This window comes from Prionailurus viverrinus, chromosome E1 (assembly GCF_022837055.1).
Source record: "Prionailurus viverrinus isolate Anna chromosome E1, UM_Priviv_1.0, whole genome shotgun sequence".
Classification (NCBI taxonomy): domain Eukaryota; kingdom Metazoa; phylum Chordata; class Mammalia; order Carnivora; family Felidae; genus Prionailurus; species Prionailurus viverrinus.
Window position 1 is genome coordinate 35,988,658 of NC_062574.1, and position 27,654 is coordinate 36,016,311.

A 27,654-nucleotide genomic window follows, 5' to 3' on the forward strand; every position below is an offset into this window, starting at 1 on the left:
AAAAAGACTGAGTAACCGCAGCCCTGATTGGATTCAGGGATTCTGGGATTCTCTTTCTCCTTCTCTTGCTGTGCCTCCCTCTCTCAAAATAAATCAACTTAAAAAAAAAAGTGGCCCTCTTTAGTTTCCAGGTTTAACTCAACTTTTGTGCCTTTCCTACAATTTCTTCCCTACCTCCCACCCCACTGCCCTTAAGTCACTGCCGGGGAAAACAGGAGGTAGGAAATGAGGGCGGGGGGGGGGGGGTGGGAATTGGTTGATTTAGAAGAATAAGAAAGCAGAGTGCAGCCTTAAGAAAACAGCTCCCAGTGTGTTTATTTTCCTGTCTGTGTGTCCCTCTTAGATTACAGGGATCCGTGGGGTGGTGACCATGTCTCGTCTGGGCTGTGTACCCACCTCGGGGGTTGTGCTTATTTTTGTGTTTCAGTCTGCTGTCCTTGGCTGCAGGTCTTAGGGCTGGGATGTGTGGCGGTACCATTTATTGGAAGAAGAGAACTTTAGTCAGCGAGCCCGTCTGTGCAGGGCATAAGTGGAAGGTGGGCTTTGGGACTTCTCGACTTAGCCAGGAGCTGAATGTGGTGAGCTATAGTGCGTGTGGGTCCCTGGTGTCTCACGCCTCCCAGGCTCCTTTGAAAGAACCGCTTTCTCTAAAACCTGTGATTTTAAAATACGAGCAACAGGAGCACCTGGGTGGCTCAGGCGGTTGAGTGTCGGCTTCAGCTCGATGATGGCTCACTATCTGACGGTTCGTGGGTTTGAGCCCGCATGGGGCTCTCTGCTGTCAGCGCAAAGCCTGCTTCAGATTCTCTGTCTCCCTCTCTCTCTGCCCCTCCCCCTCGCTCTCTCTCAAAAATAAATAAACAATAAACATTAAAATATGAGCAGCCACTGAATTGGGGGCAAACTGACCTCAAGAGTAGGGAAAAGAGTAGAATGCCCTCCCTCACCCTTGCATTCTTCTCCTGCAAACCCTGCTGAATTCTGCCAGCTTCTTTTCACAAGCTCGTTGATGAGAGATTTTCCGCTAAGAGATCGCATCTCTCTGATCGAGGCCCAGAAAACGTCTCCTGGAGACGTCGAGGGGAACCCATCACTTCGGGGCAGTTCCAGCATTGGAACGGTGGCCTGGTCACCTCCACTGAGGAAACCCAGAGCCCTTCATGAGTCGTCAGCACGATGAGGGCAAGGGTCCTGTTCACAAAGGCAGCACAAAGGACAGCAAGACGTCGAGAGTGAGCTCAGCACCAGAAAAATGCAAATGACACCCCCCTACCTCCACCCAGAGAGATTTGGGAACCGGAATAATTGGGAAGACACACACTATGCTTTTGGGTAGGAACGCTAAATATTCTGAAGAGAGCAATTGTTATCATTTTGGCACAAAATATAAGCCCAAAATCCCAATGGAATTTTGAGAATTTGAGAAAAAATGTTCTAAAGGACACCTGGAAGAGAAAACATGCAAGAAGGTCAAACAGGGGCACTTGGGAGGCTCAGTTGGTTGTATCCGACTTCGGCTCAGGTCACGATCTCACGGCTTGTGAGGTTGAGCCTCGCGTCAGGCTCTGTGCTGACAGCTCGGAACCTGGAGCCTGCTTCGGATTCTGTGTCTCCCCCTCTCTCTGCCCCTCCCCTGCTCACGCTCTGTGTCTCTCTGTCTCTCAATAATAAATAAATATTAAAAAGAAAAAAGAGGAAACCAATACATCAGAGTTTTACTTGTATACCTCCATCCACCATGTTTCAGGAGGGGAAGCTTGGTCATTGAAAGGAATTGATCAAATCTAAAGAGCAAAACTCTGAATCTCACTTAACTTCTCAGCCTTCCCTAAATCTTTAGCTGCAGGTTGAACAAGGTGCCCTGAGTTGGCTGGCCTGGCTCACCTGGGCCAGTGTCTCTAGCCAGTCTGGGAGGCCTTGAGCTTCTGGGGCGATCCCACCACTCCAGGGTGAGGCATCTGGTGACTCAGCCAGATGGAGTGACTCATGGACCAGTCTTGGGGATGAGCCATTGGGCGGTGACCGGGGACGCTCCGAGAGGCTCCACCAGGGAGGAAGATGCTATTTTCTAGAGCTGAGTGGGGAGCAGTAGTTTCCTCAGATAATGGAACTAGTCCCTCTTAGAAGAGGGGTTCTGATGTTTGGGGGCTTTCTAAGGGAAACAGACCATTAGGATAGAGGTCCTGCTAAGCTCATTCTTTTAAAAAAAAAAGAATTCATTTTGGGGGCACCTGGGTGTCTCAGTGGTTAAGAGTCTGACTTCGGCTCAGGTCATGATCTCATGGTTGGTGAGTTTGGGCTGTGCACTCTCTCTCTCTTTCTCTCAAAATAACATTAAAAAAATAATAATAGCATAAGTAATTTAAAAGAACAATATCGGGGCATCTGGCTGGCTCAGTCACTAGAGCAAGTGACTCTTGATCTCGGAGTCATGAATTCAAGCCCCATATTAAGTGTAGAGATCACCTAAAAATAAAATGTTTAAAAGGAAGATAACAAAAAGAGGAGACTCAAATTACAGAGATAAAGATGAAAAAAAAAAATGGAATAAGCCAAAGTAGGATGGATGAACCAGAACAAAATGGCATACTCAAAAATCTAGAATTCACAGTTATGAATTACTTTTAAAATAAAGCACTAAATATTCTCAATAAAGATGAGAACAGAGTATGAGCAAATGACTTTCTAGTGCGTTCTGTGGACGTGAAGTACTGTCTCCTGCTGGGGCTCTAGGGGGCGATGTGTGCATGTGTGTGCATGGTGCTGTTAGGGACTTCTGAGCCCGACCCCCAAGAACGCACACCCGAGAGGTCTGGTGGGGGACCCTGAGGTGAGTGGAGGCCCAGCCCTACCTCCGGGGGGGGGGGGGCGGGGAGGCTGGACAAGGGTCAAGAGTCAGTTTGCCTCGCTGTTGCCTCGTGATGGAATGATCCCATTGCGTCTCTGTGCGTCATTTTCCTCACTTGCTGATGGCGCCCCTCTCCTGATGGGCCTTACATTTTAATGGGTGGAAAAATAAATAAGTAAGCAAACTACTAGTGGGCAGCATTTGTATTTTAATGAAGTGGAAAGAGTGCTGGGCATCACAAGCCAGGCCCGGGAACCTGCCCACCTGGTGGTTCTGAGTATGAACTGATGTGATGCAGGTGAATTAAAAGTGCACAGACGCGTAACGGGCAAGGCGGATGAGGTTGGGCATCCCTCGGGGAGGGGATGGGGGCGGAGATCTGTCTGCCCCCGGGAGGTGGGCCCTCTCTCCCCGCCCCCACCCCCATCCCCCTAGCGCTTCGGCCCCTCAGCCCAGCTTGCCGGTCCTCATCCTCCCATCTCCCTTCCCCAGGTGGGCCTTGACCCAGGATGGCTGAACCCCGCCAGGACTTCACCGTGATGGATGATCATGCTGGGACGTACGGGACGGGGGAGAGGAAAGACCTCCCCTCTCAGGGGAGCTACACCCTAATGCAAGACCACGAGGGTGACGTGGACCAGGGCTTGAAAGGTGAGTGCGCAGCCACGCATGCGCAACAGGTGCCTGGGGGGCGGGGCGGGGCGGGGTTGGCGTGGGTGGGTGGCCGCCAACCTGCTTGCTCAGGAAGGGGCTGGCCCGAAACAACAAGCTCTTGAAAGGAATTTTAAATACTTGATTGTGTTGGGTTGTCAGTAGAGTGAAGCCTCATAATTTGAAAGGGCCAAGATAACTCAAAATGTGAGGCCGTTTGAAATGTACCCTTCCAAAGAAGAGTCTGGCACGTGTGTGGACAGTGGCATGACAAAGATTGTAAGGGGCCTGTCAGTCTGATTAATACCCGGTGCTCTCTTGAGTCTTTAGCCCAATCTATTCACCTTTAGATCAGCAGCATTCATGAACATGAAAAATACTGGGCTTTGTATCTTATTTTTATCTCCTCCTTAAGAGCCTGTCTGGGCCCTCTTTCAGCAAGGTCAGCGCTGAGATTCCTGCTGTACCTATACTAACAAACTGGATCCTCTAAACCTCTAAATATTCTTTTTTTATTTTTAAGTTTAGTTATTTATTTTCAGAGAGAGAGCGCAAGAGTGCACAAGTGGGGGAGGGGCATAAAGAGAGAGGGAGAGGGAGAGAATGCCACGCAGGCTCCTTGCTGTCAGCGCAGAGCCCGACACAGGGCTTGAACTGATGAACTGTGAGATCGTGACCTGAGCCGGGCCCTTAACCGACTGAGCCACCCGGGCGCCCCTAAACCCCTAGATATTCTATAATACAGTCTTTGGGCCAAGTTTTCTCGACCTCCTCCTCTCCCCCACCAAACACCTGTGTTTCACGTCCACGGAGTTTGGGGAGTCCCATGGAGGGCACCAAGCCCTCTCTTGCTTCTCATGCTGTCCTGTCATTGCCAAGTGATACCCAGTGTAAGAAGACCTCCATTCCTGCCCTCCAGACCCATTCCTGAGGAGACAAAATAGAAAACAGCCTGCTATTCTCTTTCAGTGCTAAAAATAATAAAAATACTTTGCACCCTGAGGTGTGGAGCAGTGGCTGGAGACGGTGGGGCTCCAAAGTGGGAAGGGTGCTTTTCTGGGTGCATCCGTCTGGGAAGGTTCCCTGCAGGAGGTAGGGTCACCAGGAGGACCCCTGGGTTGGGGGAGTACGAGGAATGATAGTCCCTGCTCGCAGGACTCATTGTGGGGCCTGGTTTCAAAGGCGACTTCTGTCTCTCTGTTGAAGCAGAGAGCGTAGGAGTCAGAGGAACCTGGGAATCAGACAGGTGGGCTCCTGGCTGGTAAAGGAAGAGTGGATATACTGTCCCGGGGAGCTCAGAGGCTGCCCTCTGGCCTTCTTGGGGCCTCCCAGCCCCAGGTGCTGGGGGAGGGGAGTGGGGGGAAATACCCGCACCAGCCAAGTGTCCCAGGGGGCCAGATCTGCCCTCTGGGTGTCAGGCTCCAAATGGTGGTGAGAAATGTACGTCCTTACCTCTCCCAGGCCATAGCCTGGCTCCAGCCAGAGCTGCTAAGGTGCAGCTCCCATGGAGGGCAGTGAGGAAATCTGCTTTCTCCTTTGAGTCCTGCTGGGTGCCCTTCCTCCCTTTGTCCCCCACTCCGTTCCCCCCACCCCCGCACCCCGTCTCCTCCTCTCCCACGGTCTCTTTTTCCTCCTTCCCTCTTTCCCTTCTTGCCTTGATTTTCTTTCCCCTGCTGTCCCCCTCCACCCCCGTGGCTCTACAGCCCCTTCCCATTTTCTCTCCCCACCCCGACCCCAGCCATATGGAATGAAGGGTACTGGCCCCCAGGACCTCGATCCCAAAGGTTAGTGGCACGCCGCTCTCTCCCTGCAGCCCTACCTGGCTGAGGCAGCTTGGGGTGGGAGCCAGAATTTGCCTTGTTCCCTGATCCCCTGATCCCCTGACCCCTTGACCCCCTCATTGGGGCCCTGAGAGCTCCTTCTTCTGAGGACCTGAGCCCACACATCCACGTGCAAGTCTGTGTTCTGCGTCATGATGACCATTGCCGCTTCCACAGTCAAGTGTCCCAATTTGGGTGATAAAGTTTATGGCCACCCTGTTTATAAGGGAACTTCCTTAAAATGGTAATTGGGGCATTTTTCTAGAACTCTAGGATTGCAAAGGCCTTCACCACCAGCGTCTCAGGCGATGCTCACAACAACTGCTGAGGGCAGATATCACTTTCCTCGGTTGACAGATGACAAGCGGAGTTTCCTCTCCGAGGTCAAGGGCTGATATGCGGTGCTGCCCCATCAGAGGGACGTCTTCAGCTCCTTGTCATCTGTTTTGCCCCTTGTCACTCAGCCAGGTCCCCTTGGAACTTCCGTTATTAAACCCTCATGGGTGGAATCCAACTTAGAATTCTGCCTGGTGTGAATTATGCCAGTGACATTCTGTTTAGGGTAGGCTGCTATTAAAAATTAAATTTAAAATACATACAGCGTTGCAACAACTATACCTAATAGTATAGGATGTTAATAGCTGGGGAAACTTGGTGTGGGGTATATTCTCTGTAGTAGCTTTGTAATTTTTTTTCCTATAAATCTAAAACTGTTCTTAAGTTAAAAGTTCGTTAAAAAAAAAAGGAAAAAAAAAGTGTTTTTTACCATTCATATTTTTGGGGGGAGAAATGAAATTCAATTTGTAAAGTTAGAACGAGTTTACAAGTTATTTTGTGTCTCAGAGTTGTCTAAGGTATGTTTGCTAAAACTACTCAATTCTTTAACATAAAACATGATCAGAAGTTCTGTGCTAAAACAAATATATGATATATGATATATGTGTGTGTGTGTGTGTGTGTGTGCAGATTTTAAGTTGCTAGCCTTTTTGTCACTGCTGTGAAAGGGAAACATTTGTAGATAGTTTGCTTAACTAAAGAGTATTCTTCCCAAGAAAGCAAGTGATACTTAAGAGATTTCCATCACTCCCATCAAATTTGTTCTTGCTTCTAAGGATTTAGGAGTGATTTCTATATGGGGCGTGAGCGGTATAACTTGGCAGAAGCTGTGTCACTTTACTAGCAACATTTTAGATAAGTGACAGACTATTTGGAATCATGACAAGAAACCACGTATAAGATACCAGAACAGAGAGTATCTGTGTGGAGGCTCAAAGTTGGACAAGGACTGGATACAGCCAAGAGCCTCCAGGTGGGTGAGGTGACAGGTGGTTAACTGATAGAGGAGTGCACCCTAAGGAATTAAAAGGTGTTTAAGGGTTAACTTGTTAGATCTTCCAGCTAAGACGTTCGGAAAAGGCTTCTTCCTCCTCCTTTCTGTCCCTCCAAGAAATTTAATAAGGCTAATTCTAATGATAAGGATGGCAGGCTCCAGGACAGAGTGGGGGAGGGGCTGCTTGGGGGACAAGCATGCTTGGGGCGCTCTCCATATGCTCTTGTGCTCTGACAGTCAAGCCGGGTTAGTAATAACAAGACCCAGCACGCGGTCTGCAGATGCTTTCTCGCCATTTGTCCGAAGCCTTCTCGAGGCAGTTTGCAGGTTTGTGTAAGCCCCAGGACCAGGGAGCTGTGGGTGTGCTGGAAATCTGGTTAGAATTGGTCCTTCTTTGGCCGGATGGTCGCCCCCAGGGCTGGGTATCCACTGGCGGCATTTTAGCAGTGGGTGTCGGATCTCTCAGTGCAGTGGAACACCGCTTGCCCTTTGTCGTCTTGGGGTTCTGCTTTGTACACAGGCCAGCCCTGCAGACCCTGCCCTCACCCCCAGGTGGAGTGGCTTTCCCGGGCTCCACCAGAGCCTCCTTGGCTTCGGATTCTGAAAGGGCAGTTGTCTCCGTAGGTAACTGTGGCTGACGTTTCAGGTGCGACTCCAGTCCTGCTGGTCAGTACTTGGAGACCTTTCTAGGAAACGAGCTGGGTGAAGTCCAGACACACGATCCGACGTCCAGTTAGAAGGCACTGCGTCTGCCCTTTTCAGAGGAAGGAGTTGGATCGGACTGGGTTTCCAGGAGTTCTACTTGTCGCCGATGAAGGGTTGCGCTCTCCCATGAGCCTCTCTCGGTCAGGAAAGACGCAGCAGCGGGCTTCGTAGTGTCGGCTGCCCTTTTGTCGGCATGAGGCCGAGTCTCTGCTGAAACCGCGGGCTGATTAAAAGGCAGTTTCTCCTCTTGTCCGGGAACGAGCACCTGCATCTTGGCCTGATGACCCTGCTGTGGGGACACCGTCGTGTCGGGATGGGGGTGGGACTGGTCCCCCTTGTGACTTTATCACGTGGCCACGCCCCATCCATCTGGGTCCCGCGCTGGGTGGTTTTCGGCTCCGAAAGACACTGCTCCCCATTTCCTCCTGCAGTCGGAAGGAGGGGTGGGGAGCGGCAGCCGTTCTGAGGGGCTCATTGTGTATGTTCCAGAGTCTCCCCTGCAGACCCCCGCTGATGATGGATCTGAGGAACCGGGCTCTGAAACCTCGGATGCTAAGAGCACGCCGACGGCAGAAGGTGGGCCCTCCTCTCCTTGCCTCACTGAGACAGCTCCTCCGTGCCTCCAGCCTGCGCTTAGCCGTGCTTTGAGCCCCGCGTGCCACCCTTCCCGGCTGCGTCCGCTGCTGCCTCTCCCGCTGGCTGACGGCCATGCTTGTTCGGTGCTTTGCAGGATGGGCTCGGGCCCGGGAATGTCACGGGAGCCAAGCCCTGCTTGGGCGCCTCGCTCTCCGGTGCCGTGTTTGGGCCCCTTCATCGTGTGTGTGCTTTGAGGCAGCCGCGTTTGGAGAGGCTGGGTCTGTGGCCGAGCGGGGCCCGAGCAGAGCTCCACAAAGCCCCTGCTCCGTGGCAGCTGTCCCCCCACCCCCCACTCCTTCAGAAGCCCCCGCCCCCCTTGCTCGTCTCTCACGAGCCACCAGATCCCAGTGCAGCCATTTGGGTGAGAAAGGGGGCGGGTCGGTGCACATCTCCAAGCTCATACTTTGGGACCGATCTGGTCTAGTATCCTTCATTTCTTGGGCTCTTGGCATGGTCCAGGACTCTGGACCTTGGCCGAGGTGTGCATTCCAGCACGCCTTCTGACCTGTCCTCTCTAGACGTTTGGTGTCTAGGTTATTATAAAATTCCTCATGTATTTCCTGAAGAGCTCCTTGGTCCTGATTTTGACCACCTTTTCTTGCTTCCCTTCTGAGGCAGTCAACACTGCATTTGGTTTTAGGTAATGGAAAACCAAACTAGCTGGGGCCTAGATATGAAGAGGTTTGTTGGTCTCACTTAATAACATGTCTGGATGGCAGCAGGTCTCCAGCGTGATCAGTGCTCTTCTGTCTTTATCTTCTGCCATCTGTAATGGTTGGATTATTGCCTCGTGGTTACAAGATGGCTGCTGCACTTCCAAGCATCACATCTGCCTTCCAAGCAAGAGGAAAGTAGCAAAGCCTGGCTAAAAGGGCCCTGAAATCAAATGTGTTTCCTTTTTATTAGGAAAGCAGTTTTCCTGCAAGCCCCGCCTAGCCGACTTCCGCTTATGTCTCATTGGCCAGAGCTGAGTCTCATGGCCACGCCTGGCTGTAAGGGGGAGGCCGGAATATGGAGCGTTTTGCTTTCCAGACTCATAAGTAGGAGAAATCAAGGGATAATGGCATTGAGAATGGCTCTTAAGTAACCAGTCTGACGTATCTGCCCTTCCATCCCCCCCCCCCCCCCCATTCATCCCCAGGGAGGTTCATGGTTCTCTTCTCAGTACTCTCCTCCTCCTGGCTCTGCCCATGACTTTGGAGGCTGTCACAAGACGAGAACGTGTCCCGGCATCTCCCCAAGTGTCCACCTTTGAATGACTTGAGAAAGTGCCTGCCAATTGCTTGGTGTAAGGGACCATCTGTGGGGGAGAAAGTAGGTGTGGCCCTGCCCCCCCCCCGGCGCCCCCCCCCCCTCCCCCCAGGTTCTCAGCCTAGTGAAGAGAATACCCAGGCCAAGTGTTCTTTGTGCTCCTTCTTAGAGCTGCTGATGCAAGACATTTCCCGCTGATCTGGTTAGGACAGTTTTGCAAGTTGCTACCTCCCTGAGGTCGTCAAACACTAATGCCAGACTTCATAGCAGCCTCCCAAATCATGGTTGTCAGTGGCCCCATCAACATTATTCTGGAAGGATCTTCCAACCAAGTCTTGCTGCACTCTGGATCCTGTACATGTGTGGGCCCCGAGAGTTTCCACCCCCTCCCCACGAGGAAGGGGACTCTGCTGGGGCTGGGCTTGGCCAGGCGGCTCCGCCTGCTCCCGAGACGACCGTGATTCAAATGGATTCCATTTGACTAAATTGACTCGGACTCTTGGAAAGCTTTCAAAGCTGACAACTCCTTATGTCTGCCTGGAACAGCCTGGGAGTATGCCAGGGCACTGCTTGGGGAGGACTGCTGAATTGGAAGGTGCTCGCCTTGATGAGAGGCTGACAGCAGCTCCTGGTGGTGGGTTTTTAACTGTGGCCTCTGCTCTGCAGGTGGACCATCTGTTAAGCCTGTTGTCAAGCACCCAGCTCTGGACGGGACCAGCCTGTTCATTGCCACCTGGGGGAGTCTGTGCTTTTAACCGGGAGTCACGGACTCACAGGACAGGGGGCTTAGAGCTGGACGAGAACTTGAAGGTCACCTGGCCGTGATATTCCCATTTTGCAGATGAGGAAACTGAGGCCCAAAGGGCAGAGGTCTTGCTCAAAGCCTCACGGCCATCTGATTTTAGACATTTCCTCTTTAAAACACCTGGGCCCGTCCCCGGCAGTCTCTTCCGCTGCAGCGTCCACACGGGGGCTGTCCACGGCAGATGGCCTGGGCATCTCATGAGGCGGTGCCACCAAGCAAGATACTCATGTGCTTCCTGGGGAAACATCAGGCAGGGGCGCGGCTCTGGGTGTTGCTTTGTGGTGTTGCTTTTTGCATGCCGCCGAGTCCCCTCCTGCCTCCCCGCCCCTGCCTGCTCCCACTCGAGAAGTAAGGTGAGGGGCTTGGCCTGGCTTTCCTAGCCTCCTTAAGGCGACTCTCGGTTTCCAGACGCGACAGCGCCCTTAGTGGATGAGGGAGCCCCCGGCGAGCAGGCGGCCGCTCAGCCCCACACGGAGATCCCAGAAGGAACCACAGGTGAGGGTGACTCTCGTGGCTGGGTGGAGGCGGCCCTGGCCGGGTGCCCGGCCGCCCTGCAAGGAGGAGTGGGTGCGAATAGGGGTTATGCTGTCTCCCAGCGAGGCAGCAACGTGGGAGGACTCCCGGTTTCTGGGAATCTTGGGTCATTCCAATCTTGGTGCCTTGATGGCCGATGGCTTCCGTGGCTGCCCGCCAGCCTCCCAGAGGAGGGAGGATCTTCTGGATTCTGTCCAGCTTCTCCCTCCATCTCAGCCGGCACATCAGCTCCAAGCTCTCTGCAGGGTCCTCCAAGGCAGGCTGGTGTCAGATCACCCCTGGGCTCAGTCCACCTTCCTGCTGGGGCTCTGCCCAGTGACAGGGTCACCTCCTAACAGACAGTTTACCGCCTGGGGCACCCAAGCGTGTGGCAAGGTCTCATGACTGACCCACGCCTTTGGAGGATCTTAATGGGACAGCCCCTAGGGAGCTCAGCAGTGTGACCTAGCATCCATTTCTAGAACTAGCTTTTTCAACGTATCTGCATCGAAGAGGCGTGACGAGACCGTCCTGTCAGCACAGATGATGGGGGTCGCGCAGACAGGGCACCTACCAGAAATGGTGGTGGCCTCCAGCCCCCTGGGACCCTTAGGAAACGGCTCGCTCAGCCCAGAGCTCTGGCCGCCGTCCCCCTTCTGGTAATGTTCTTTGTGCTTATGTAAATGCTCAGCTGTTGGCTTCTGGATTGGGAGGGCACTGAAGAAGATGTGCAGAAGAGTTCCAGACAGGATGTCACCAGCACTGGAGAATGGGGAAAACGTCCCCAGACAGGAGTCTTGTTTCCTTCCTGAAGACGGTGCTCACGGCAGCTTTTTGGGAAACTGCAGCTTTTTCTCGGGGCTCCATGTGTTGAGAACCCCCATGCAGAGGTCCAGCGGCAACCGCCCCCTCCCTCCACTCGTCAGAACTGTTTCTGCTTTGTGAGTTGGTCTTTTGAGATGGATGGAGGCGTATTCTTGAAGCTGGATGGCCCTCGTCCTTGACAGTGAAGGTCGTTTGAAGGCTGAACAACGATGAACTCTTGGATAACCTGATTTTTGTACCCCACCCCCACCCCTGTGCCTGTATAGTTTACTCAGTGGGAGAGCCCTTCCCCTCCAGGGTGAAAACTGTAGCCCGCTTCTGACTTTTTCATCACTGCTAAGCGATCAAAAGTACTTTAGTCTCGTCGCAAAACACCGTTTGCGAGTGCTGGTTAGAATGTCTGGTCCCATCCAGTAGCCCAAGCTCATTCAGGGTTGCAGCCCCCCACTTTGGGGCTGGGGAGGTGGAGGGGACGGGAGGCAGGAAAGTTCATCCTGGATCAGCACTACTGTGTGCGGCTTCACGCTCTCTGCAGCGTTTAACGTCGACTCTTTCTTTTGTGGGCACCTGTTTGGAATCCTTCCAGACTCCTCCATCCCAGTCATCCCCCAAAGGTCCCTCCCTCTGCCCTTGATTCCAGCAGGCACTTCGCTCTCTTCAGCCCCTTGGAATCTGAAGATCCCCTCCAGCCTTCTGCTGAAGTTGGCTTGCATCTACTGGCAGCCCACCGGCCATGGTCCAAGGCGCCTCCACAAGGCTGCCTCCCTGTGTCCATATTGGGTCTGTGGGAAACACAAGGGCATGCTTTGCCCAAGCAAACTTGGGGTGTGCAGACTGACCACAGGGCTGCAGCCACACCCTTCGCTCCGCCCCCAAAGCGGGGCCAGCCCATCTCTCCTCTGGTTTTTCCAGGTGGGATTCTGACAGCGGTCCACCGTGTCGCTAACCACAGGGGATACGCACCAAGTGTCTCCGAGTGGTGCCTTGAAACCCTCCCTTTGGGGCTGAAGTGGGTGGTGGCCATGCAGCCCGTCCTCCACACTCCCAAGCCACCCTCTCCACCCTTTACATCTTCAACGAGATAGGGAGGATTTAGATTCGGGGGGCTTTTTTTCAGCTGTTGACCTGGATGATGTGTAACCTAGTTTCGTCCTTGGTTAGGTGTCTTACATTCTTGAAACTTCTCCTTTGAGGCCTACTGGGGATGCGGTGTGGCCGCCCCACAGCAGGAATCCCTGCCTTGCTGGGATGGGAGCCCCTGCCTCTTGGGGCTTCAGGGATGCGGAAAGCCCGTGTAGCGATGTGATGGCCCAGCCACGGCCACACACCCTACCTCCTCCCTTTGGCCTCTCTGAGCACCTCCCTTGCTGGGAACTGGGGAGTGAGGGGGCGTCAGGGTTATCAGCAGCCTCCAGTGTCTGACACGCACCGGGGCCAGGATATTGCAATTCTGCACCCGCGTGTGAGTGCAGTGACCTCCCAGTGCCACAGCAGTGATGTCATTCCCATGTGTCCCCCACCCCCTTCCCCGTGTTCTCTGTCTCCAGGACTCTATGCCACTTAGCTAGACCTGCTGTCACTCTGAACCTTTCTACCACAGCCTCGTCAGAAACTCAGACAAAATCTGTGCTTGAAGCTGTCACTGTTTGACCTCGTGGGTGGCACAGTGTCAGCTTACGGGGGCCCCAGAGCAAGGTCGTGTTTATGATCTGGTGGTTGGGGAGCCCACTGCCAGTCCCCTCACGGCCCTCACTGCCGCTGTTCTGGGACAGCCAGCGGGCCAGTGTTTATAAGGCCATCATGCAGCTGTCCAGCGACCCAGAGAATCTTTCTTTTCCCTCCTCCATGCCCTCCACGGCAGGCCTGAGCTGGTGACTTGGCATTTCTGTTTTAGGCGTGAAATCGTAACCATCTCAGGTCTGGGAGAAAAGACTCATGGCCCAGCCAGCAACTTGTAGGCATTCCTTAGGGGTGGTGGTTTCCCTGTCTCCATCCATCAGGGCATGCATGTTGGTTCTTCTGGAATCATGAGGCAAGTGCACGTCAATGTGTGCACCAACTTGCTTTATAAACTCTCTTCTACACAATTGTATCTGTTGTCCTGGAGCAATGTCCTGATTTTTCACGGCGCAGAGATTGGCATTGTGGTAAAGCTTACTGATTTTGTCACTGTGGATGATGTGATCTTCTTCATTTGGGGTGAGCCCAAGACACCCTAGACGCTGCTCACCCCCGGCCTCCTCCTAACCAGGTGGCAGTTACTCCTGGCAGGTGGTTACAGGGGTTTGCCCAGTAGTTTGGAGAAAAGAACCTGCACAGCTGTGGGGCACTTCCCATATGCCCGGCATCTCACTAAACACAGTCATTCAAATTCTCGTTTTCACCCTCACCGCCGTCCTCTGAGACAAGCCGTTTTCATCACCTTGGGGGTCTGGGTGAGGAAACAGAGGCTCCGAGAGGTTAAGTAAATGGCGGTGGCTGGATGCGAACCCCAGCCTGACTCCACAGCCCACGCCTAGTGCTTTCCTGCACCCTGAGCGCCCCCAGAGCACTGGCTGGGGCTGGGAGTGCACCTGCCGCTCGGTAGTGGTTCCCGTGGTGATGGTTGAGCAGTAAACTGCTTCTCTGACCTCACCCACCCTGCATGTCTTTGTTGAGTGGGGCACTCGGGACCCTGGGCCCACTGTGGAGAAGGTCTTTCCTACAGGATCATGGTCACCTGCAAAGTGTGTGGGGTTCATTTAGTAACCTGCTTTTGTAGACATTCCCAGCAATAATATTTGCAAAAAGCCAGAGGTTCAGCCCCTTGGTACTTACTCATAAGATGTGCCTTTCCTGAATGTTTTCAGAAAAATACTGGAAGATGCAAAGAACTTGGTTTCTGGCAAACAATAACTGTTTTTGCTTATATCTTCTTCATTTGTTGACACATAAACCAGCTGAAGAAGCAGGCATTGGAGACACCCCCAACCTGGAAGACCAAGCCGCCGGACATGTGACTCAAGGTCAGTGGGGTAGAATCGCCTACCACAACCTGGGGGTCAGGAGAAGGGAGATGGCAGCATTCAGATGGGCTCTACCCTGCAAAGAAAACTCGTACCTGGGCCCTAATTCATGGGTCCAGGAGGTTCTTATCAAAGATGGGCTAATCAGACATAGAAAGAACTCTAGACACACACACACACACACACACACACACACACACACCTCTTTTTTTTTTTTTTTTTTTTTTTTCCTAACACTGTTTCTTAGGGTCCTGAGAGAGGCTGGCCCTGTCAGCCTGGGGAGTCAAGAAAGAGTGTCCAACAGAAACTCACATGTGTATGATAGGTGATTTTTCTCCTCAGGCTGCCCTCTGGCCCTGTCCCAGGAGCAAGGCCTCAACCATATCTCCACCAAGCAATTTCTTTTTAACTTTCTTCTGTGCAACATTCAGACCTTATTATGATTTTTCTTCTCAGGGACCAAAACTGTGTTCAAGGAAACCAACTTTCTGTAATCATTTAGCCCAAATGTTTTAAGAACTTAACTTTATATTAAAGATTCCTTATCAGGGTGCCTGGGTGGCTCAGTGGGTTAAGCATCCGACTTCAGCTCAGGTTATGATCTCGTGGTCTGTGAGTTCGAGCCCACATTGGGATCTGTGCTGACAGCTCAGAGCCTGGAGCCTACTTCAGATTCTGTGTCTCCCTCTCTCTCTGCCCCCACTCACTCTCTCTCTCTCTCTCTGTCTCGAAAATAAATAAACATTAAAAAAAACTTAAAAAGAAAAAATTCCTGATCTCAGGAAATAGAGACCTCTGATATAATATGGCACTAGGTTCATTTTCTATCACCTGCTGCATCGATGAACTGGAGAGTCTACTGTATCATGTGGAACTTTCTAGACTGCCAGAGAGCTAGAAAGTCACTTTTTTTCTCTCCAGAAAGTGATACGGGATTTGTCCAACATCTAGTGCTGGCATTGGGGCCATTTGGCTTTAGGAAGACTCTGGGCCCGAAGAAGTGTTTCATTGAGGGTTGTTGGTTTTTTTTTAATGTGTATTTGTTTTTGAGAGAGTGACAGGGCATGAGTAGGGGAGGGGCAGAGAAAGACAGAATCTGAAGCAGGCTCCGGGCTCTGGCGGGCTCCAGGGTCGAGCCATCAGCCACAGAGCTCGAACCCACGAGCCATGATATCATGATCTGAGCCAAAGTCGGACACTTAACCCCTTGAGCCACCCAGGCGCCCGTTCATTGCCCCATAGTGGGCTAACCTCATTTCGCATAGCATGGAGAGGTGTGTTTTCACTCTTAGACTCACAGAGAGCTTCAGAAAATATTAGAAGGGATAATCAGTGTAAGGAAGAACCCCAGTCTGTGTGTTAAATAACTAGAACCCTGCCACCTGTTTCTTTCAGGTCATGATTTTCAGGCTTAGGTGAAATGAGAGGCTTTTATAACCACTGGAAATGACCATTTATTTCCATAGAAGTGGATTTGAGTTTTTTCTACAAATATTTATTACAGGCTAGGTCTTCATGTCCCTGCAACATATTCCATGCTATGAAAAGATCAGGCCAACATCTTTTGTGGAAACTTTGTTTTCATGCTCACTCAAATTTAAAAAAAAAATTTTTTTTTAATGTTTATTTATTTTTGAGAGACAGAGTGTGAGAAGGGGAGGAGGGGCAGAGAGAGGGAGACACAGAAACTGAAGCAGGCTCCAGGCTCTGAGCTGTCAGCACAGAGCTCGACACAGGGCTCAAACCCATGAACGGCGAGGTCATGACCTGAGCCAGAGTGAGATGTTTAACCAGCTGAGCCACTCAGGTGCCCCTGTGCTCACTCAATTTTTACATTTTTTTTCCCATCAGTGGCCTAGAATCATGTAGCTATAAAGATGAACACCAGGTAGCCATTTGCAGTGGGAAGTTGGCACCAGATCTGGAAAACGTGGAGGTTTCTACCTCTGATCCTAAGGAGGACTTGATTAGGACTGCTGGTCCAAATTGAGCCCTGTTCCCTCCAGCGAAATCGGACATGCTCGTGATCCACAAACACACTTTATTTGCTAAAGGCCTGTAGTCAATTTTCAGATTTAGAAAGAGCCATCTAACAAAAGCATAGTTATTACATCTTACCCTTGCAGTTTCTGCTGCAGAAGGAAGGCCTCTGGTAGCCCATGTTCATGAATACCTGCCAGACAAGGACGTTTTAGGATGGCACTGCAGGAAGCAGAGTGTCATATAAGGGAAGGCCTTACCCACGTCCTGTCACACGGAGGGGTAGACCTTTCTCCTGTGTCATGAAGACCAGGCCTCCTGACAGGGATGTGGGGGGAAAGTTTATCCAGAGTCCTGAGGCCTGCACACTGTTTGCCCAATATTGTTTACCTTGGACCACCCCTCCCCCCCCCCCGCTGCAAGATGATTGCTATGTTTATTACTTACTGAGCACTTCGTAGTATTCTAGGAACTGAATAGAATATTCTCCCAGCCTCACTCCTTCCTCCAGAAATATAGTTGCACGATGATCGGTTCGGTCAATACACACACGGTACAATCAAATATTGATGACTTTTCAAGACGTGTTCACTATTTATGTTTGGGGGCCTTTTTCTCTTTTTTTAATATTTATTCATTTATTTTGAGAGAGAGAGCACGTGAATGGAGGAAGGTCAGAGATAGAGGGGGAGAGAGAGAGAGACTCCCAAGCAGGCTCCAAGCACTGTCAGCACGGAGCCCGATTCAGGGCTCAATCCCATGAACCATGAGATCGTGACCTGAGCAGAAACCAAGAGTCAGACGCGCAACCGACTGAGCCACCCAGGCACCCCCCTCCTTGGTATCTTTTTTAATGAAGGTCATTCCAGGTCTTACAGTCTGTTAGAGAACAGTAACGTCCTGACCGAGAGCAACTTCTAGAAAGCTCTGGGAGGAAAGCCTTTTCCAGAAGGCAAGGATGCATGGCTCGTCTGGGAGGTGTGAAGACTAGCATCTGCCTCAGCCTCTGGTCTGTTGAGCTGGTTGGTTGCTGAGAAGCCATGGTGCTGAGGCACCTGCTCAGGTTGTCTGGTCCCTGCGTCTCTGTCGTTTGGGCTCTTCTTCCCAGCGCTGATGAACGGTCCCAGTGAGGTGCTGCAGACCCTGCAGAAAGCAGAAATGAGCCTATTTTCCTGTTCACCAGGCAGCATTCCGTTGTTGGTCGTCGCTATGTGGCAGGCACCGTGGTTGATGGCAGGAACAGGAAATGAATGAGATCGTGATCACGAGGCCCTGGTGTCAGGGTGGGGGTGGAGGCGAGCCAACAGGCAGCTACAGACTCTGCCCGGGTGGGGAGAGAAGGCGGGCATGTGTTAGCTGTGCGTCCACAACCGCACATGCATTCTCCACCACCCTCCTCTCAGCTCTTCCAGTCCCCCAAATCTTTGGGGTTCTAGGTTTCGTTTAGAGGAATTGTATGGGTTGTCCTGCTGGAACCATATGGGAGGATTAAAGGGTGGGAATTAAAAAAAAAAAAGGATGTTTATTAGGAGTACCACAGAGCATGCCTCTCCTGTCCTCAGTACACGGTCAGGTTCTTTAAGGAAGGTTCGCATGAACGCCACCGGGATGAGCCAGAAAGGGTGACGTGACCTCCACCAACCGCCAGCTGTGTGACCATGTGAATGCGGTGGTCTCACGGGCTGGCGATGTCTTTGTCACGCAGGACCCTTTACGGCCACAGTGGTCTGCTGCACCTTATGCAAAAGACCCGTACTTGACCCATGAGCCAGATAAATCTGAATTGTGCTTCTGTGTATAGGAACCTTACGGTTCCTGATGACGATAAATTTTGGATTTTCCAAATCTATCAGAGCGTGGAGCTTGAGGCTGGGTTGGTTTATGGGCACCCGCTGGTTTCATTTTTGCAAAAAGGGGAAACACAGAGAGAGGGAGGAAAAAGAGATTCTTGGGGCACTCAAGCCAGGTCCTATCTAGAGGCCAGAATCTTCAGGAAGCTCAGTGTCCCTGGAGAGAAGGAGAAGCTTCTGTGGCCTAGCGGATTCAGCACAAGGCAGCCCTGGATGCTGACGTGCTCCGAGGCCACCCAGAGCCGGTGACAGAGGGATAATGCTGGTGCCAGAGGGGCTGTAGAGGTCACCAGGTCCAGCACCCCTATTGCAGATGAGAAAACTGAGGCACAGAGAGGGGAGGTGCTCACCCAGTGTCACCCAATGAGTCAGTGTTAGGTAAGCCAATAGAGCTTTCATTCTGAGCAAAGGAAAACAACAAAGATGAGCCCAGAGCCCGCATTCCTCATTCTTTGTTAGTTGGCCTCGTGATGCTGTTTAAACGTCCTTTTCTTATTTCAAGAGCGCGTTCCTTCTCTTAAACAATTAATGCATCCTTGCCAACCATTTGCCATTGCTGCCTCTTCAAACCCAGAGGAGTTGAGAGTTTCCAGCCAGCAGAGGGAGGTACCTTCGAGGCCCTTGGCCAATGTGTTTAGCTCTCAGGATCAGCCTGACCACGGCAGAGAAGCTTCCAGGGCCTCCGTGCTGTCTGTGGGGGAGAAACAGCCAGAGGCCCCTGTCCTAGTGGTCTCCCACCATTCCCAGCATCATCCCATCTGCCAACCGCCTTCGCCAACAGGTGGCCCTCAGGAGCCCCACCAGGAGTGGGGACCAAAACCAGGGGATGGGGTCGAGGGGGGTCTGGCCTTTCCAAAGCCCGCCTCCCCTGGATATCTCCACACGGAGCCTGGGAGTGTCAAGGTTGTGCAGGAGATCCTCCTTGGGGAGCCAGGGCACCAGAGAGGTGAGGCCGCCGACCTGGGCACCCCAGGTCTGCCCCGCCAGCACGCGCCCGGGGCCCCCATCCTGCCTCATGGCCCAAGGGAGGCCACACACCAGCCTTCAGGGACAGAACCAGAGGACACAGAGGGAAGTCATCATGACGCGGAGCTACTGGAGTACCAGCTTGTGGGAGATCTGCACCAGGAGGGGCCACCTCTGAAGGGGGACCGTGGCAAAGAGAGGCGGGGGGGCAAGGATGTCGATGAAGACCGCGATGTGGACGAGTCCTCGCCCCAGGACTCCCCTCGCTCCCACGTCGCCCCAGGTCTGCAGAGCTCCCCAGTCCGAGGCGGGCCACCCCCCCAGACAGTTTCCAGAGGAGCCACTGGCTTGTCCGGCTTTGCAGCTGAGGGTGCCATCCGCCTCCCTGTCGATTTCCTCTCCCAAGTTTCCACAGAGATCGAGGCCTCAGAGCCCCCCGGGCCCGGTGCAGGGCCCACGGCGGAAGGGCAGGACACGCCCCCCGGGTTCACCTTCCACGTGGAAATCAAAGCCAACGTGCAGAAGGAACAGGCATGTTCAGAGGTGGATTTGGAAGGGGCTGCACTTCCCGGCCCCCCTGGAGAGGAGCAAGAGCCCCAGGGCCCTCCTGAGGGAGAGGACACAAAAAAGTCGGACCTTCCAGAACCGTCCGAAAAGCAGCCTGCAGCTGTTCTGCCAGGGAAGCCCATCAGCCGGGTCCCTCAACTCAAAGGTCTGTGTCTTGGGCTCCTTCGCTCCTTCCTGGTGACCTCGTGTGCCACCCAGGCTGCGGGCACTGCCACCAAGCTTCCGGCCCTTCCTTGAGTCCTGCTGCTTCCGAGGTTCCCAGAGAGAACCACTCAACCGACCAGCCGGGCACTGCTGCGCACCCTCCCGTGGCCTCCTCCTGCCCCTCAGGCTCTGGTAGCACGTGCTGCTCTCACGCTTGCCCGCCATGTTGCATGTCACCAACACCCGCCCAGCGCTTTCCGCCCCGTTCGTTTCTCTGGCCACTTGAATTACAACGGTCCTCCAGCCCCCAGCTGGTCGGCGTGCCGCCCTCCCCAGGGCGGATAACAGCCGGTTCACTTATGTGCCCTAAATTCATTGTCTAGAACCCTCCCAGCCCTTCCAAGGGGGCATAAGGAGCCCTGCTCTGCAAATGAGGAAAGTGAGGCTCAGAGAGGGAACGTAACTTGCTGAGGGCCACCAAGCAGTGACAGAGCCACATTCACAATCCGGGCGTGTCTGCTGTGCACGTCACACTCTTCCCTGGTCAGCACAGCACCTTCTGGAAGGTTCTCTGAGCCCAGAGATGCAGAGGCCGTGAGCCTGGCCTGTGCTGCTCTTGTCAGTGGACAACACATCACATACAGCACACGACACACGTATGAGGATTTGGGGGCAGGCGAGAGCCTGTGCTGAGCCTTCCGGTTTAACAGCCCCCACCCTTACCCGCCCTGCCTTGCGGCAGGGGAGACAATGAGCAGAAACAAACATTCCTGTCCAGAATCTTCTCCTCCTCCCCTGCCCTCGGCAGAGCCCGGGGAACCCTGTGCTGGGATTGCAGGGGCCTCAGCCCCAGCCCACTCTACCAGAGCAGCCCTTGGGGAGCCGGAGAGGTGGGAGGGGAGGTTCCCCCATGCTGGGGTCTCTGTGTCCTGTCAGGAAGATGAGGAGGCCAGAGGAGGCCTCCAGGCTACAAGTTGGGTGCATTCATACCTTTAGGACCTCTCGTGTGTTTGGAGGGCCCAGAACTGGGTGTTACTTGAGCCATCCATTGCAAACCTCTATTCGATTTTTATTAGATTTTACTTGTCAAGAGAACTTAGAAATGTTGTAAATAAAGGAACCTGTATTAAAGTTGAAGACCAAAAAAAGAAATCATATATCTTATTTTAAAATACCCTAAATTCCAAAATACTAGGGGACAAATACCTGTGATGTGGCAGATTATAAGAGCGTTTCCTGAAATGGTGTTTTAATGAACACTGGCTATCGATAGATGTATCCAGGGGAAAAAGAGTTCCATGGTCCAATTAGTCTGGGAAAAACAGGCTAAGCCAAGTGAAGCGAGGTTTGCTGCAGCAGGACTTGTCAGAACCTTTAATATTCAGTTGCACATTATGACCCTCTGAGAAAGATACAGAGTATGGATTTCCCAAATTTATGTGATCCCACCTGCTAACATCTCCTGGAAGAGGACCCGTTCAGTAGCACCCGATTTGGGAAGTGCATATCTAGCAGCTGCTTTTGTTGTGACATGGTGGCCGTGGTTGATTTGGGCAAAAGATGTGAATCCAGTCTACCTGGGTCTCTTATGAAAACGCATATTCCTAAGCCCCACCTTACGCTTACGAGTCTTGGGTGGGCCCAGGAATCTGTGTTTTTTCAACCTGTCCCAGTGGTGCTGCTGAGCAGTACGTTGTGCAAATCTCTGGGCTAGATTATCAGTTCGGGTCACTCTAGAAATCCAGGCTCCAGTAGCCAGTGTGAACCTCCAAGAGACCCCATTGGCCTTTTGGCGGGGGGAATATGATACTGAAACCAAAGATGAAAATCTGTCCTCAATTGTCAACAAAGAACGTCAACCGAAGGAAAAGATGGGTTAGAGATGGTGCTGGTGGACCTGTGGTTTCACCAAGGGGTGCGGCTTTTACACACAGAAGCTGGCAGTGGTTTGTTTCCAAACTCCAGAGATGATCTGCTAAGATGTTTGACAGTAATTAGTTTGTAGCTAATTTGGGAAAATGGCAAGGATTTCCATTGGACAATGGAAATTTTCCTCCCCTTGGGAGGGCCTGTAGGTGGCAGTAAGACCTTCCCGGGCTGGTGTGGAGTGGGCTTGTCAGGGGGCAGCTGGGGCTGGCGACTGTAGCCTCCATTAGTGAGGGACAGGCTCTGGGCAGACAACTCACCCTGACCCTTGGGTGACAGCATGAGTGTGTGTGTGGGGGGGTCCTACAGAAGGTCGGAGCATAGCTGAGCTTCCCCATCTGTGGCCCTGGGGCCTCCAAATGCCCCTCCTTGGCATGGAGGTGGTCCCCGCTGGAGGAGGTTGACCCTGGCTAAGACAGGAAAGGAGCCCGTGAGATGGGTCTGTGCTGTCTCCGATCCTGATTTGCCCCCGTGTCCGCGTGTGCCTGGAACAAGTTTTCACTGCACCCCCTCTGCATGTCCCCACCCTCGGCCAGCCTGCTCCAAGCAATGACCCCAGTGTGCTGTGTTGATACTAACAACGAGAGACAGATTGAAGGGGAAAGAAAATCAACTGAATGCCCACCAAGCCCAGCTGAACCAAACACGTTGCACTGATCCCGAGAAATCAGCGTTGACTACGTCCGGCTCTTTCTGGGAGCTGTGCAAATGGGGGTAACTTACATTCTCATTTTGTATCTTATCAGCTCGCATGGTCAGTAAAGGCAGAGATGGGACGGGAGCTGATGACAAAAAAGCCAAGGTAAGCTGATGAAACCGTGAGCCTCTGCCAACATCCAGTTTATCGAGAAGCCATGCTTGTCTGAATTAATTTCTATATGTAACATGTGCAGAGCATCTGCCGCGGAAGGATGACTGTCATTGAAAGTGCTTTGTAGTTTCATGCAAACTTTTCAAGTTCCAGCATTTATCCATTTTGATGCTTCTGCCAGGGAAGGGCGGTCGGCAGGTTCATGAGTAAGAGCTCCTAACTGCAATGCCATTAGCAGAATTGAAATGCGATGTTCACAGTAAACGAAGATACATTTGAATTTTCTGCAGTAAAGTTTGAATCTTACACTACCCACTGCAGATCTAGGATCAGCAAACATATATGTACACACACACACACACACACACACACACACATATTTAAGGTGTATAGAGAATATCATTTACTCAGGTGGCTGAGGGAGTGTTGATCAAGGAAGTGATCTCTCACCTAAGGTGGAGGGTTCTGGAAAAGCCCAAGAAAAGAGGACCAGTGAGGTAGGCCGTGAAGGAAAGGTAAAGGAGGGTTGCCGAGGCAGAGGTGGGAGCAGCATTCTGAGGAGTGGGAACAACACAGCAAAACCCGGAAGCATGAGGAAATGATGCATGCTTTCAGAACTCTAAGCAGATGGGTTGGTTGATTGGTGTGGAGTGCCAGGAGGGGCTGACGACGCTGGGAAGGATAGTCGAGGAGGGAAATGCGATACACGCCCCTAAATGCTAAGTGGACACGTGGTGCAGTAGACGCCATCTTGAAATCTTGCCATGGGGCCAGTTTGACGTAAGCTTTGGTCGGTCTTCAGAAACCAACCCGAGGAACCGTGAATGAAGCTCCTGCTCCCACCAAAAATGCATCCACGGCCATGCTGGCTTTCTCAGGGCTTTCTGTCAGTTGTAGTTTCCTCCCTTAATGACTTTGCATCCTGGAAAATTCTTCTGTCACTGGACAGTAAGGTTTCCCCAAGAAAATCCCCCTGTGGCTCTAGGCGAAGACCTAGTTTTCTTAAAGGCATCTAAAATTTCCAGTATAAATTCTGCCTGAAGCGTCTGGGTCCTAACTTGTACCAGAGCATCGATGGGGTCTTCAGATGCCGAGTGTAGCCCTAGGAGTTGGGTGGCATGTGTTTTGCCTGCCCTGTAGGAAGTCAGGGTTTGCCATCACCAGACCCCCTGATGAGGCAGCCGGGAGCTGCCCTAGGCCGTAGCTGTTAGGCAGTCGTGATGCACATTAGGGGAATCCCAGCCTCATGCGTGGATGCCTTCCTTTCTTCATGCATTTGCACGCTTGGGTAAGACATCCCCGCCTTGGACACCGAAGGGTCAGTTCTTTCAGGAACCTTGGCCAGGTGGGGAGTGCTGTTGGCAGAAGGGGGCTTGTGCAGCTGGAGAAGGAGGAGTACCCACCCGCAACCTTCCTTGTCACCAGCTCCAGGACCTCGGCCTGTGTCCCTCCCCCCACACCTTTCCCCACCCCTCAGGCCTCCTCCTCACCATGGCTGGCTGGCACAGAGGGTCTCAGCCATTTGGGGGGATGGGGGTCCAAGGCCAATGAGGAAACACAACCAAGAAGCCTAATGAAGTCTGTGGTCAGGACCCTGCTTGGTAATTCTGACTTCCTCTCTGAAACACATCTGGACTAGGCCTCTGGGTTTTATGCCTGAAGGTGTGACCCCTCCTCCTCCCAGCTCACCTCCTCCAGGCGACCAAGTTTCCCAATCAGAATACCCCAGAGCCAGTTAGGACAAGTAATCGTCAGTTTCCCTCTCCTGCAAGGGGCAGCTCCGTCCGTGAGGTCATCTGCTCCACTGACCAGGCTGTATCCTTAGATAGAGTGTGTTCAAGAGTGAACACTGGCCAGATGAAGATTCGCCAGATAGTGTTAAGATACGTTTTGTTTGAGACGTTAATCAGAAAGTGTGTGTGTGTGTGTGTGTGTGTGTGTGTATGTGTGTGACCTGAGGTATGAGACAGAATCTTTAAGACTTGGAGCAAGCACAGTCGTGATTTTAGCAAGCATGATACTCTCAGTATGGCAGAAGGCGGCCAAGGATTAGCAGGCCGGCATGAGTTCCTCACCTGGAATTTAGCAGAAAGTGGGGCCCTTCTGACCTATGACACATTGGGGATGTTTTCTTGAAAAACACCCTAAGAATCATATGCTTTGGCAATCTCCATTAACTCTTTGGGCATGAAACACCTTTAAACCAGTGGTCTCCAAAGTGGGGGTGGTGGGGGGCAGCCCAAGAAGGTCCAATGGGCTAAAGAACATTCTAGAACTTCCATTGGGTTTTTTTTTCCTCTTCTCGTTTAAAAGTTCTGTCATACATAAGTTTTTTAATATACATCCTATGTTGGCATCATAGTATACATATTTCACTGATAAGTATGAGGACGTTAGGGTGTGTGGCCGCTTTCTGTTCTTAGGGACGAGAAGGGTGGATAAGGGTACGTGATCCACACAGTTTGGAGATCACTGCTTTAAACCATGACCTGCCATGTTTATTTTTAGTTACTGTCCTTTTTCAGTTTGTTCCCCTCCCCCATGTGCTGACTTTTATTTTGATTTTATTTATGTTTATGTTTAAGACATCCACACCTTCCTCTGCTAAAACCCTGAAAAATAGGCCTTGCCTTAGCCCCAAACGCCCCACTCCTGGTAGCTCAGACCCTTTGATCAAACCCTCCAGCCCTGCCGTGTGCCCAGAGTCATCTTCCTCTCCTAAACACGTCTCTTCTGTCACACCCCGAACTGGCAGTTCTGGAGCAAAGGAGATGAAAGTCAAGGTAAGGAAACCGCCTTTGAAAAGAATCAGGCTGCTCTCATATGGTTTTCAGATGTGTGTTGTTTTTAGCCACAAAGACCTTCCTTCGGATAAACTCTTACCTGGAAGCACCGTGTAGAGCAAAGACAAGTCTGGTTGAAAGGGGAAAGGGGGGCGTGGCACCATTTTTCTCCGCTTCCGTTAGTCCCTCAGAGCAGCCCCCACAGCACCCTATGGGATTTGAAAATCCCCGCCCTTTGGCACTGGAGAGAGCTTCCAGATTGCCCTCATTTGGGTTGGACACAGCAATGCCTGTCTCACAAGGTCACTCCTCTGCTGAACCATCTTGTGGTCTTTGGTGAATGTCCGTTTCTTTTTTGAGTTTGCGTTATGTGTCAAGGTCAAAGCCAATAACTGCCCGCAGTCAGCAGGCTGTGCCTGGGGGCTCTGGACCTTTGGCCGGTGGGCCGATTGGTGCTGGTGTTCACCCCGCCAAAGGCTCTCAGCACACTCAGGAGTCACTGAAACCTGAGGGCTGTTTGGGAGAGAAGAAAACAATGACCTAGCTCTGTTAGCGCTCGAGGTCAGGTTCATCGGTGTCTCCGCGGCTCTCTGGTGAAACCAACCACCATTAGTCAGATAAATAAATCCCTACAGAGAATCAGAAAGTGGCTGTCCATATAGGAGTGTCCTGCCCATGATGGGCCCTGGGTGGATAAAGAGCTTGATCCTCACTATAAGCCCTGTTGTGTTTTTTATGGAACACATTAGCACAACTCATGCTGATGCCTGTTGTGGAAAATGGTAGTCAGGGCATGTGGCGTTTGGGTGGGGCTGTGGGTTGGTGTACCGGCAAACCCATGAGACTGTAGAAGACATTTGTCGCATCCTAGTAGGCGAAGGGTCGTTTTGGATCTTAGCCTCATTTTGAATCGAGGAGGTTGAGTGGGACTGGCACTGACTCTAGGTGATAGTAACCTTCCCCGATCGTAAAAACCACTGTGCCGTGCTTCGGTTCACAGGGGGCGGACGGTAAAGCTGGAACGAAGATCGCCACACCCCGGGGAGCGGCCCCTCCAGGCCAGAAAGGCCAGGCCAATGCCACCAGGATTCCAGCGAAAACCACGCCCTCCCCAAAGACCCCACCGGGCACCGGTAAGAAGAACATTCTGGAATCCACGTCAGGGGCAGCTGTCAGCATGTGCCCTCCTCCTCTCCGAAGGCCCCTGACAGCCACTTCTGGTAGCTGACGGGCACCTACAGTTCACTAACCACCAGATGCTCATTTTCTTTGTAATCCTTTTGACAATTTTCCGAGGTAGATCATTGAATCCCCACTTTTGATCAGTGAAGAAATCAAGACCCTAAGAATTTGTATGAATAAGTCTAAGCAGCTCACTTTAAGCATGAGGAGAATGCAGCCGTGTGATTAACAGTGGCAGGATGGGACACCTGGGTGGCTCAGTCGGTTGGGCGTCCGACTTCGGCTCAGGTCATGATCTCATGGTCTGTGAGTTTGAGCCCCGTGTTGGGCTCTGTGCTGTCAGTTCAGAGCCTGGAGCCTGCTTTGGATTCTGTGTCTCCCTCTCTCTCTGCCCCTCCTGCACTCACGTTCTGTCTCTACCAATAAATGAATAAACATCAAAAAAAAATTAAAAAAAATAAAACAGTGGCAGGAAAGGAGATTGGCTGAGGTTCTCTAACCCCCAAGTCCCGGGCCCCCAGGAGGTGTTTTTCAGCCCCCTAGTGAGACGTGTGGCTCCGTGTCTCTGGATAGGTCACTATGGGTGACCTCACATTGGGTGTGGCCCTTGCACACTTGAACTTGCTGGGAGTGGGCCCTTTGGCAGAGCACCTGCCCGCTGCCCGATCCCCTGTGCCCGTGTGAGTAAACCCAGTTAGTTTGGGGAACCAGGCAGGGAGCGATTCCGCTCCTGCTCCTAGTGGTGCTATAAAGTGTAGAGTTGCCTTCTTTGGGGGATGGGAGACAGCCAGGCTCTCCCACAGCCCCCGGGGGTCTGTCCCAGGCAACTGGGTTTGGATTCTGCACAACTCAAGGGGCATCTGGCCTGTGTTGGCTTTAAGGAGGTGCTCAGGGGCCTGTGGATGTTGTACGGGTCTCGAGAGGCCTGGACTAGTCAGTGGTCTCTCCGCCCTGCGCTGGCCCAGGCAGGGAGCTCGGAGTCCTCGGTGTGTGTGTGTGTGTGTGTTTGCTGTGGTGTTTGCCTGCTTTGCCCTGGGGTGGTGCCTAAGAGGATGG

General features: G+C 52.3%; 1 protein-coding gene across 5 annotated transcripts in view; it reads left to right on the forward strand.

The window, feature by feature from the left end:
• The window catches only part of MAPT (microtubule associated protein tau), a 97,218-nt gene that overhangs the window by 47,913 nt on the left and 21,651 nt on the right, over positions 1 to 27,654 (forward strand). For 2 of the 5 annotated variants that reach the window (XM_047833350.1, XM_047833351.1), the window contains exons 2-7: positions 3,341 to 3,499; positions 7,844 to 7,930; positions 10,455 to 10,541; positions 14,324 to 14,389; positions 22,569 to 22,624; positions 26,417 to 26,549. In XM_047833350.1, coding sequence (XP_047689306.1) covers positions 3,358 to 3,499; positions 7,844 to 7,930; positions 10,455 to 10,541; positions 14,324 to 14,389; positions 22,569 to 22,624; positions 26,417 to 26,549 — 571 coding nt within the window. In that variant the 5' untranslated portion in view covers positions 3,341 to 3,357. Of the gene's footprint in view, positions 1 to 3,340; positions 3,500 to 7,843; positions 7,931 to 10,454; positions 10,542 to 14,323; positions 14,390 to 15,387; positions 15,390 to 18,002; positions 19,898 to 22,568; positions 22,625 to 25,218; positions 25,417 to 26,416; positions 26,550 to 27,654 lie in introns of those variants that run through there. The other 3 variants (XM_047833353.1, XM_047833349.1, XM_047833348.1) reach the window with 3 other exon arrangements.